A 12,932-nucleotide genomic window follows, 5' to 3' on the forward strand; every position below is an offset into this window, starting at 1 on the left:
AATGTGAATATTTTTCTCCTTCACAGATTAGGCCTCTGTCTAGGATCCCCAACCACACCCCGCCAGAATTTCTAATAACCTTTTGCTTTCTGTTTTAATTGAAGAGCAGCACAATGCAGCTTCCAGTCGAAAGCAGCAAAACACAATAAAAACTGGGTGAAATACATTGTGAAAAAAATGTAGCTCCAGCAGCAGCAAGGCAGTGGAGTTTTGAGAAAATGCTGTGGGCGCCAATCACAAAATGGCTGACGCAAGACACATTATGTGTTGTGCTTGCAGTGTTTGTGTCTGTGGTGTAACACAAAATGGCTGCCATATCTAAAAGATTGGACTACAAAATGTGCTTTATGGTGGGGCTTGGGGGGAAGGGCACCTACAATCAGAATTATCATTGTTAAAATTTTTGTACCACCCTTCATCCAAAGATCACAGGGTGGTTCACAACATAAAAATGCAGAATAAAGAGACAAAAATCACTCGCTCACGGGCAAAAACTCTTTACTCCTCTGTTCTGAACAAAAGCGTGGGCGAGTTTCCCCTCCTGGCATCCAGTGAAAAGTTAGCAAACAGGAACTGTGGGAAGGAAGAGCAAACCATCTTTCAGGCACTATCCATTTTTGAGGAGGTGCTTACTGAGGAATTTCATGGGCTCTATAGGCAGTATTGGCTAGCCCACCCCCAGGCGCTGTGCTGATAACCCCTCCTCAACAAAAACTATAAAATATCCACAGCTGCACTACTCAACACTAATAAATAAAATAGCAGGTTGGCACATTATTATTATTATTATTATTATTATTATTATTATTATTTATGCACAACAAGGTTTTTCTTTGCGGTCTTTTTTTTAATAAAAAAATTACTCACTTCTACTCACTTTTAATTCTCTATGTTTTGTACACGCCCCCCCCTCCTTTTTATTTCAAATGAAGGTTTTTTGACAGTGTTACCAACAAGGACAGTCCTCTGCCTCCAGCAGTGCAGCAGGCCTCGGGTGCGAATGAAGGCAAGAGCTCTCATCCCAAAGTGGACATCACGGACTTGATTCTAGAGTCAAACGAGGTTCGTAAAGTCATTTGGTTTCAGAGGGGTGGGTGCTGTTTTTTGCTCTTTCCTGCATTGCCACTGCCAGTTCAACAAGCCACCTCTTGTGAGTAAAATTGTTTTCTCCTTCAAGGTATCTAATAATAGAATGAAAGGGGCTGAAATATACTCGGAGTCGAGAGTGGATTTCATGCTCTTTATTCAGCTCATAGTGGGAGGAGGAATGAAAACTCCCCCAAAGTATCTGCTTTATATACATTATTTACACAATGGGCTGCATGTGATTGGCTAATTCCAGGATTCTCCTGTAGGCCAATCAGGTTGTAGATTCACTTCCATCTGGAGCTGGATTGGGTGGCTCCTGCAGGCTAATCATACTGCTGCATTGTTCTAGGACCAGTCAGACTGGCATTTGGGATCCTATTGTTCTAGGACCAATCAAACTGTGGCATTTTGGATCCTATTGTTATAGGACCAATCAGACTGCTGCATTTTGGATCCTATTGTTCTAGGACCAATCAGACTGCTGCATTTTGGATCCTATTCAACTCAGTACATAACAGGGGCCTTAGAAGTAATCTAGCTCCACTGCTCAGCGCAGGCTCTAGGATGCATTCCTAATGGGATAGCCTTCCAGATTCTGCTTAAATACCTCCAGTGAAAGATCCTTCTATCTCCTGGGGCAGAACCTCAGGACTATTTTATTTTACTGCATTTATATCCCAACTTTTTCTCCAAGAAGCTCAGGGTGGAACGCATGGTCCTGCCCTTTATTTAATCCCCACAAGAAACCTGTATGGAACATTTGCTTTATCTGAACATCTGTTCAGACCAGCCTTTCTCAACCTGTGGGTCCCCAGATGTTGTTGGACTACAACTCCCATCACCCCTAGCCAGCAAGGCCAGAGCTCAGGGATGATGGGAGTTGTAGTCCAACAACATCTGGGGACCCACAAGTTGAGAACCGCTGGTTCAGATGTAGATGGGTAGTCTGGGGTGAAGCCAAAAGGGTCTCCATTTTTGGATTATATAAATAGGGAGAGTCAAATAATTACTCATCCCATGACTCCTCATTGTGGTTGGGCTATATAGACACATCTTTAAAACTTGGCAATATATTTAACTGCATCTCAGTAATTTGCTTTTTATGCTGAATATGCTATGTATATGGCTCTGTTATTGTTTGTATGGCTATGTGTCAGTTTGTACATATGTTTTATGATAAATCAATTAAAAAACAACCCTGTGAGGTAGGATAGGCTGAGAGGCGGTGACTGTTCCAGTGAGCTTCATAGTTGAGTAGGGATTTGAACCCTGGTCTCTCAAGTCCTAGGGACGCGGGTGGCGCTGTGGGTTAAACCACAGAGCCTAGAACTTTCCGATCAGAAGGTCGGCAGTTCAAATCCCCGTGATGGGTTGAGCTCCCATTGCTTGGTCCCTGCTCCTGCCAACCTAGCAGTTCGAAAGCACGTCAAAGTGCAAGTAGATAAATAGGTACCGCTCCAGCGGGAAGGTAAACAGTGTTTCTGTGCGCTGCTCTGGTTCATCAGAAGCGGCTTAGTCATGCTCACCACATGACCCAGAAGCTGTACGCCGGCTCCCTCGGCCAGTAAAGCGAGGTGAGTGCCGCAACCCCAGAGTCAGCCACGACTGGACCTAATGGTCAGGGGTCCCTTTACCTTTACCCTCAAGTCCTAGTTGGACACCCTAGCCCCAAAAGTAAACCAGGCTTTATGAGAGCTGGGGGTTCCCTCCCATCTTAGAAACTGCTTCCTGATAGTACAGTTGCATAAATAATGCAGACATAATCCAGAGAGAAAAGAAATTCTGAGAGCATTTTACTGAGGAAAACTGAACAAAACCTGTACATAATTTGAGGGGAAAGGAACTGGGTGGTTTTGTCTTTCTGACATTAAGCAATGTACAAAGCTGGGAGACATTTAACTAAACATACAGAGGAAAAGCTCCTGCAGAACTGCACAGCCATTCAGGGCACCTACCTCAGTAAACGTCAAGGCACTTTGTCTGGTTGTTAAGCAACACCCCCCCCCTGCGTGCCCCCTGGTTAGCTTTCTTACAGATAACAGAATTAACCCTTTAGTTCCTAATAGAATGATCCCTGCTATTGCACTTCCAATGCTTCCCTGGTAGGAGAATCTTACAGCATCCCAATCCAGTTAGCTCTGCCCCTGGAAGCAGCCTGATGGATTCCTGCTCTTCTCCTAGAAATATGGTGACATCCGATTTGAGGAAGTAGAAAGCATGCGGCGCCGTAACAGGCTGTATGTCATTCAGACCCTGGAGGTCACTACGAAGCAAAATGTGGTGAGTGAACTACATGCTCAGATACCTTGAGCTGTGTGGAACAAGAACATTAGCCATCCTGTTCATTGTATGGTAACTTCACAATGTTTTCGTCGTAGTTGTCGTCATTTTATTTGCTGGCTGTGCATTATTGCTATAGTAATTTGCTTTTTTTATTTTAAGAGTACAAGTGGATGGATCTCTGCCTCAAGGGGCTTACAGTTGGAAATCCAATAAGGGAAGCAGAGGGCAACTATGTGGTTATTTCAGCTGGACATGCTTAGACTTAAATCTCATCCGCACTATACATTTAAAGCAGTATCGTACCAGTTTAATCAGTCATGGCCTCCTCCAAAGAAGGCTGGGAACTGTAGCTTGTTAAGGTGCAGAGAATTGTTAGGACACCTCCCTGTTTCCCTCACAGAGCCACAGTTCCCTGGGAAGAGGGGTTGACTGTGAAACCACTCTGGGAATTGCAGCTCTGTGAGAGGAACAGGGGTCTTCTAACAACTCTCAGCACCTTTAACACCCTAGGATTCTTTGGGGGAGCCTATTCTTTGGGGGTGGCTATTTAAAGTGGCTTGACGCTGCTTTAAATGACTCAGGACTGCAATACCTCAAGGACCGCCTCTCTCCATATGAACCGAACCAGACCCTGAAACTCTGAGATCTGAGGCCCTTCTTTGTGTGCCTCTTCCACATGAGGTCCGCAAGGTGGCAACACAAGAACGGGGCCTTCTCTGCAGTGGCTCCCCATCTGTGGAATGCTCTCCCCAGGGAGGTTCGCCTGGCGCCTTCATTATACACCTTTAGGCACCTCGCAAAAATGTTCCTCTTCTCCCCGGCCTTTGGCTGATTAAGCTATTGCCTTTTAAACTGTGTGTGGTGGAAGGTTGCGTGGCAAGTCGCCTCCCCCCAAGTGAAATGAAGACACTGGATACATTCTTTAAGGTTAATGGGCATATAAGGCCACAACTTTATTGATTACAGGAATTGGAAGGTATTGGCCTTAGGCATTGGCTCCTATCAACTACCCGGCATGGGGACCGGGAAGGGTTATCCACCAGCCGTGGGAGTCCTGTTGAAGTACGCCAACTAGGATCCCACGGGTGTCACCGCTCAGGGGCATGCCGGAGGCCCTCACCTCCCTAGGTTTCGGACAGGGCAACGCCCCGCCCCCCGGAGTCCTCTACCGGACTACCCTTTTCCTTGGGGGAAGGTGATGGCGCTTCCTTCCCCCTTCATTTGCATTACAATTACCCCTGCCAATGCCTAACTGCCAATACCGAGGAAGTAGTGACGTTTGCTACGAGGTAGGCGAAAAAACCAAATGGCTGGAAGTGCAACAAGTGGGAAAATTCCTACCAGGCCCCTTGTGGCGACCAACCGAAGTCCATAGCAAGGTCAAAGCTAGCTAAACCTAAAGGGAGGATGGGACAGGAAAACCGGTCAGCTGGATTGGCGGGCTGGGTTGCAGACACGCCCGGGGATTCCCTCATTCTCTCGGGGGGCTAAAACCAGCCCGCGCATGTGTGGGAGGGGGTGGGCCCGCAACTCCACCTCCTCTCGAACTCGGAAGTGGCTTTATTGGTTTGTTTCTGTTCTTAAGGAAGTAGGGAAGCTTTTTCATATTGAGGGGCACATTCCCAAGGGCTACAGGCCACAAAGGATAATTTTCATTTTCTTCAGAGAGTGTGAAGCAGGGTCTATGAGGTCCAATCGCCTGAAGACAGGTGTAGTGATATAGAGGGCCAGACAGAGAGGCATGGGTACTTGGGGTTCCTAATGAACACAGATGCACCTTGTCTTCACCCTAAAATGGCTTTGCTCAGAAATTTGAGGCGGGTGTTTCGACCCAAGTGCACAAGAGGTTCTCGGCTTTTTGCTTCTCTGCCTGATGAAATCAGCCTCTTCTTTTACGAGGTGAAAATCAGCTAATGTCAAAGCACAAAGAACTGAGGGGGAAATGAGATTTACATCCTCCTAACTTGGTTGCTCTCATTCTGTCCTCTGTAGCTGCGTGTTATCTCCCAGGATGTGAAAATAAGTCCTAGCAACCTGGAAGAGCTGTATGAATTATTCAAGGTGAGAAGCTGTTTTCACCTAATGCGCTTGTTTCCCAAAATTTCTTTGTTTCCCCCTTGAGTATCCTACTGTGACACACCTCCGAAAGAACAGAGGAGAATTGATTAACTCCTAGAAACTGGCTAGCTCTTCTTGATCTTCTTTTTAAAATAATAATAATAATAATAATAATAATAATAATAATAATAATAATAATAAATATCATTTATTTATTTGTACTGTATTTTCCCCGAAGCAGTTATTAGTTTATTTCCAATACAGTGCTAAGTAACCAATCTGTCAGTGAAAGGATTTGTGTTTGTGCAGAAGGACACCCCCCCAAACACTCTTCTCGGACCTCATGCACTCCATGTTCTCCCCAAATCTCTGGGCAGTGTGGGAAACCCTAGTTTGGGGTTTGTGCAGAAGGGAGGAGAGGCAACAGAAGTCCAGTTGTGCAAGTGTAAATCCTTGTATCGACCGGTTGGTGACGTAGTGCTACATTGGATACAAACCGCAAACCATAGTTTCCCAAAGGGGCCGATATCAATACAGTGGTACCTTGGTAGTTGAACGGATTGGCTCCCAAACAAATCGGCTCCCGAACACCGCAAACCTGGAAGTGAGTGTTCCGGTTTGCAAACATTTTTTGGAAGCTGAACGTCCAACATGGCTTCCGTGGCTTCTGTTTGAGTGCAAGAAGCTCCCGCAGCCAATCAGAAGCTGCGCCTTGGTTTTCGAACTGTCGAACAGACTCCCAGAACGGATTAAATTCAAGAACCAAGGTACCACTGTGTAAAGACACTGAGAGCAGATGATACAGGCCCTGTCAAGGGCTCGGAAACTGAAAAGACAAGGGACACAAGAAGAAGTAGAGAAGTGGAATTAGTGCTTCAAGGCTGGAACAAAGTGAGGAGCTGTAAATGCACATTTATTTCCAGTTTGCTTGAATAGCAACCAGCAACTTTTTGTTCTTCCTCCTCTTTTGCTTCTGCGGTCCCTGAGCAACAGGCAATGCTACTTAATTTAAAGCATTTATCAAGTCACTTCATATTTTTATAATTTCTAGGCGATGTACTCTTTCTCTCCCCCCCCCCCCCCAGTTTAGGCACTAGGTATTCAGCTGGTATCATTCCACCTGAAATCACAGGTCAGAGTTTGTGGCGAGTGCATCATTAAAATGATATTTGTGTGTCTTTGTGCAATATCATTTTAAAGATGCACTCCTCACAAACTACGACCTGTGATTTCAGGCAGAACGCTACTAGTTGATTGCATAGCTAGCGTTTCTACTGACCATCAGACATTTTCAGTGTTATCTCTGATGCTTTACTATGTTAAACATGGTTCACAAATGTCTGGAACATCCGTTTGTCGGGGTGCTTGACCCCTGAACACAGACAGATGCTGGAGAGAGACTCAGTCTGACAATTTCAGGGCATATTTGGTTTTCTCCTATGACTATATTAACAGGACAGGATACCCCCATATCCCCCAAGCTTCTCATTCTTCTTTATAGTTAATAAATACCACCAGATATTCCGTGACGTAAGATTGTTATTTTGTATGCTGGTTTGCAGTTTTAAAAAATAATTTTAGAAAGTCATTCCTGTGTTCCTTTTCTTTCTTTCTCTCTGCTTTATAAAAAAATAATATTTAAGTTTCAAATTTACAAACAATCCTCAAGCAACCAAAACAAAAAAAATGAATTCCATAAATTCCCATGAACTTCCTTCCTCCCCTTTGTGGGTCCTTACGTTAACTCCCCCCCCCTGCATCTTCTCTGTTGATCCAGTTCTATTAAATCTCCATTGCAACCATAGTCCAACGTTCAAGCCCTACTAATAATTTTAATTGCTTACAACGATTTTCAATATAAATTACATATTTCCCCCATTCCTTATTAAAATTTTGGTCTTCCTGATTCCTAATTCTTCCGGTCGTTTTTGGCCATTTTATAATAATAATAATAATAATAATAATAATAATAATAATAATAATAATAATAGTAATAATTTATTTATACCCCACTCATAAGGCTGGGTTTCCCCAGCCACTCTGGGCAGCTTCCAACAGAATATTAAAATACAATAGTCTATTAAACATTAAAAGCTTCCCTAAAGAGGGCTGCCTTCAGATGTCTTCTAAAAATCTGGTAGTTATTTTTCTCTTTGACATCTGGTGGGAGGGCGTTCCACAGGGCGGGTGCCACTACCGAGAATCAGTACAATCTGCCATTCTTCTCTGGTAGGGACTGTGTCTTCTTTCCATCTCTCTGCTTTGCGGGTGGGGGGATGGCTACATGTTTTTGTATGCAGCAAAGACATCAACAAAAAGTTGTAGGTATGGGAAATTACCTGTCGCTGTTACCTCTGAGCGACAACACGGAAGCAATGTGTTCTTATCCTTGTTCTTTCTCCCCCGCAGGTATTGCTCTTATTTAACACATTGGCTTTTGTGCATATTTTGCAGAAGGAGCATTTTCTCTCCTGCTACTGGAGCATGGACAGCCCAGCCCTGAAGCACCATGATCCCAGCCTCCCCTACCTGGACCAGTATCGCATCGACTGCCAGCAGTTCCGTGTCCTCTACCATCTCCTGAGCCCTTGGGCGCATTGTGCAAACAGGGACTCCCTCGCTCTGTGGACATTCCGGTTGCTGGATGAGAACCTAGATGGGCTTATAAACTTCAAAGAATTTGCCTCTGCTCTGGGTACACTGCTGAATGCATGCCATAGGGTCATGTGCTCCTCAGTCTTGGGCCGGGTTGGTTATATTTGCCAATGGACTCGCTGTCCATTTGGGGTGGCAAGAATGGCAGTGGAAGCAACCTCAACAGGTTATGTTTGGTAGTGTTTTTGCCATTCTATCCGCTAAAATGCCAGTGATTTATTTTTTTGCATTTTAATGAGATAGGCCTGTATGATTCTGGATTTTTTCCTGGTTTTAATATCATAACAGTTGTAGACTCTTTCCATGACATAGGCACTATATTGCCAGCCAATATGCTGTCAAACAATCTTTGCATATGGGAAAATAACGTCTCAGATAATTTTTTATAGAAATATCTAGGTATACCATCCATGCCTGGCACTTTACGTGGCTTAAATTTCTTTATTGCTTTAGTTATATCTTTCAGCTTTATTGGTGCTACTAAGGACAGTTTTTGTTCATCTGTGTGGGTTAAACCACAGAGCCTTGGGCTTGCCAATTGGAAGGTCAGCGGTTCGAATCCCCGCAACGGGGTGAGCTCCCGTTGCTCGGTCCCTGCTCCTGCCAACCTAGCAGTTCGAAAGCATGTCAAAGTGCAAGTAGATAAATAGGTACCGCTCCGGCAGGAAGGTAAACGGCGTTTCCGTGCACTGCTCTGGTTCGCCAGAAGCGACTTAGTCATGCTGGCCACATGTACCGGAAACTGTACGCCGGCTCCCTTGGCCAGTAAAGCGAGATGAGCACTGCAACCCCAGAGTCGGTCACAACTGCACCTAATGGTCAGGGGTACCTTTACCTTTACTTTAATTTTCTCTGACCTTTTAGTTTCTAAGTATTGTCAGCTTGAACCCCCCCCCCAGGTTCAGGTTTTCCTTTGTATATAATTTTTTGTAAAATGATTTGAATTTATTTTTATTCGATTTGGAACCAAATATTGTGACCCACTGTTCGTTTTTAGAGAGCTGTTTCTATATATGCTAATAATCTTAGCAGGTTATACTATTTGTCCATAATGCCCATTATTGTCCACTTAAGAACCTGGGCAGCTGCCTTATCCTGAGCCAGACTCATAAGCCCATGTACCTCAGTACTGTCCACACTGGCTGGCAGCAGCGCTTCGGGGTCTTGGGCAGTGGCCAGTTCCCAGGGCTACCTGGAGATGCGGGGATTGAACCTTCTACATGCAAAGCAGATGCTTACCATCAGTTTCAGTACACCCAGGCAGCAAGAGTTGGGGATGACGCTCCCCTGTACATCTGGGACTTCTGAATATGAGTAATCTTTCTCTCCCCCCCCCCCATCCTTCTCTGTTTGTTAGATGTCATGTATCATGGGAGCTTTACCCAAAAGCTGAAGCTGATTTTCAAATTGCACATACCTCCGGGTGAGTCACTTTCGGGAGATCATGTATTAGTTGTTCCATTGCCTCCCTGGGATTGTGAAAGATCTCGCTTGCATTTTCTGTGTTTATTAAATGCAATTTTATTAGCTTCATGGCTTTCCTCTAAGGAGCTCAGAGTGGCATACGTGGTTCCCCTTCTCTCTCATTTTATCCACTCAGCAACCTTGCAAGGTAGGCTGAGAGACACTAACAGGCCCAAGATCAGCTTGTGAACTTCATGGCTGAATCTGGATTTGAAACTTGGTCCCATCCCCTCCCCCCCTCCCCAAGTCCTAGCCTATCACCACTAGCTATCATGCTGTTTTAATATTTCAGTTATTTTATTGTTTTGTGTTTATACCTTATTAGCTGCTTCATTTTGTGTAGAAAAGTAGGTCTTTTCATTAAGAAATTACCTCTCAGGGCTGTTGTGAAAATGAGAGTGGCGGGGGGGGGGGGGAGAGAGATATCCACAATTTTGCTGCTTACTATATGGTGGGGTGGCCTGAGGCAGGAATGATCTTTTTCAGACTCAGTTCTCCATCTGGGAATAATGGGCTGCAAGGATAAACTAAACAAAAGTTTTGTGTGTGGAACGTCCTTTACAAATGTGAAGTTCTAGTAACAGTGCTTCTCTGCTATCCTCAAAATTCTGCTTCCTTTTTTGCAGCTTTCACTGAAGTGGAATCCCTAAGCCCTTCCAAAGGGACTCAGCTATCTAAAGAAGAGTTGATCCACTTTAGCCAATTAAATGGTAAGCCTCAAGCATGCTCTGTTTATAGAACCAGGCGGAGATTAATCCCCCCCTCCCATTCTGCTGGGAAGAGGAACCGGCAGCAGAACTCCAACTTGAAGTGCCAAGAAATGAATTTTAGGTTCCAACTTCTGAGAGGCAAAAGAAGCAGGATGTTCAGGTCTGTACATATAGAAGCTGCCTCCACACTGAACCCTGCCATTTAAAGGTATCGAAACCAGAATTGACTGAAGTGAGACTGTTAGAGCTGCACCAGACTGCCTGATAAGCATTTGTCATAAACTACTTGTGCGGGACACTGGTGGCACTGTGGTCTAAACACAGAGCCTAGGGCTTGCCGATCAGAAGGTTTGAATCCCCACAACGGGGTGAGCTCCCGTTGCTTGGTCCCTGCTCCTGCCAGCCTAGCAGTTCAAAAGCACGTCGAAGTGCAAGTAGATAAATAGGTACCGCTCTGGCGGGAAGGTAAATGGCATTTCCGTGCGCTGCTCTGGTTTGCCAGAAGCGGCTTAGTCATGCTGGCCACATGACCCGGAAGCTGTACGCCGGCTCCCTCAGCCAATAAAGCGAGATGAGCACCGCAACCCCAAAGTCGTCTGCGACTGGACCTAATGGTCAGGGTTCCCTTTACCTTTACCTTACTTGTACAAAGCTCACAGTGTGTTTAGACTTTGGGACCCTCCAGGTGTCCTTTTTTAAAATCATGCATTCATTATGATTTGTGTTCATGACAGTATCAGGGTGGGTTTATACTATCCTGCTTCAATACTGTTTATTCTGTTTTATCAGGACTTGTTACATCCTGTTCTCTCTCTCTCTCCTCGCTCCCTCTGTTCTTTTAAGCAGAATTGGGAGAAAGGGGTAATTTAAAGTGGCAAGGGTGCTCCATTTTTGCAAAAGTGGCTCAGAACCACTAATAAACTTTACCTTTTAAAAAAATGCAGCAAATTGTATTTGGTAATAGCTAAACTATTTGCAACCATTTGCCTGTCCCATTGAGTGAGGAAATGAGAATTTTTAAAGTGTGCAGCTCATATCTTTCTAAGCAATAGACAGCTGAGGATGTGAAACAGACACCAGAAAAATAGAGTAGACTGCAACTGAGACCTCTTTTCTTTAGCTGCCTTTCAGAACTTAAAGGCATTTGATGCATCACAGCTGGGGGGGACGGACCCTGTAGTTTACCAGTGCTTCTCTTTTCTATAAAAATGTCAGGTTGTAAAAAATTCAGACATTACAGCCAAAGTTCATTGGGCAGACTGTATGCTTTCCACGCAGTAGGTCCCTGGTTCAAATGCTGGCATCTCTTGTTAAAAAAGATTTAAGTAGCACCTGCTGTGAAATATCTCTGGCTGAGGCTTTGAAGAACCCTGTCAACACAGGCAGTGCTAAGCTAGGTGGATGAATAAAACTTATTCGCACATAACATTAAACCATGGCTTGAGAAGGAGCTTGGAAGCTTCCACTTCATTTTAAGTTAAGTGTAACATCTGAACTCTAAACTGTAGTTCATCTTAAGCCAGTGGTTTTCAACCAGTGTGCTTTAGCATCCTGGGGTGCCTTGAGGGATGGTCATGGGTTCCTCGGGCAACACTGGCCTCTGTTCCTCTTTCCTTCCCTCCGTCCTCTGATCCCCTCTCACATCTCTGCCTCCGAAAGGCTTGCACAACCGTTTGTTGCAGCAGCCCTGGCTACAAGCTCCCCGGGTGAACGGTGCCTCTGGGGCTGGCCAGGGGGTGCTTCCTAGGCCCCTGTGGGGCCGTGTGAGGAGGCACCTCTGTTTGGGGCAGAGGGGGCAACTCAGAGACCTGGGGCGGCAGCAGCAGCTGCCCAGAGGAGGGGGGAGAGGAGACCCCTCCACAAGGGAGGGTGAGAGGCTGCAAGCTCTGCAGGGGTGACATATCTGGGCTCCTGAGCCCCACAGGGGTGCCGCAGAAAGAATGTAGTTGGTCAAGGGGGATGTGGACCCAAAAATGTTGAAAACCTCTGTCTTAACCAAGTGGTTTGTTGAAACAAGCCAGCTTCTTAAACTATGGTTTGATATTGGCCTGTTTCAGCAAACCATTGTCAAAATTAAGAACAGATTTATTATCAGGTTAGGAAAATATTGAATAACAATAAATAAAATATTTATGAAAAAATACTGTAATTAAAAGATGGAAGCAAAAGTGGCCAGGTTGCGGGGAGGGGTGGGAAAGTTATGAGCCCAGTGCTCATTGCAGCTCTTTCTTGTATGATTTAGCATTCTGTCCAAACCAACCTATAAACTCTCTGGTTTGAGGCAGCTTCCTATGTCCATTTTTATCTTCTTCTTCTATCCTAGTTTCTTCTCCTGAGGACCGTGAAGGTGCTGATGCTTTAAACAGGAGCCCAGAAAAAGGTTGGTGAACTTGATTAATATCCAGAGAACTTGCGTCAATCTATACATATCATGCAGGGAAGATGCTGTTTTCTACTCTGTGCTGTAATATTTAAGTTATGATAATATATATATTCAAGTTGGAAGGGTCCCAAGGATCCTCTAGTCTAACCCCCCTGCAATGCAGGAATCTCACTTAGTGCACACATTAGAAATGGTCATCTAAACTCTGCTTTAAAGCTCCAAGGAAGGAGAGTCCACAACCACCTTCCAAGGGAGTTTTGTCAGCTCTTACTGGCAGAACGTTCTTCCTC

At 44.9% G+C, this 12,932-nt stretch overlaps 1 protein-coding gene across 1 annotated transcript in view; it reads left to right on the top strand.

Moving 5' to 3' along the window:
• Window positions 1–12,932, top strand: part of TBC1D8B (TBC1 domain family member 8B) — a 49,823-nt gene that overhangs the window by 30,902 nt on the left and 5,989 nt on the right. The window contains exons 13-19 of the mRNA XM_081897573.1: window positions 933–1,062; window positions 3,271–3,369; window positions 5,365–5,433; window positions 7,885–8,125; window positions 9,443–9,508; window positions 10,176–10,259; window positions 12,583–12,639. Of these exons, the coding sequence (XP_081753699.1) occupies window positions 933–1,062; window positions 3,271–3,369; window positions 5,365–5,433; window positions 7,885–8,125; window positions 9,443–9,508; window positions 10,176–10,259; window positions 12,583–12,639 (746 nt within the window). The remainder of the gene's footprint in view (window positions 1–932; window positions 1,063–3,270; window positions 3,370–5,364; window positions 5,434–7,884; window positions 8,126–9,442; window positions 9,509–10,175; window positions 10,260–12,582; window positions 12,640–12,932) is intronic.

This window comes from Podarcis melisellensis, assembly GCF_964234715.1.
Source record: "Podarcis melisellensis genome assembly, chromosome: Z".
Taxonomy (NCBI): domain Eukaryota; kingdom Metazoa; phylum Chordata; class Lepidosauria; order Squamata; family Lacertidae; genus Podarcis; species Podarcis melisellensis.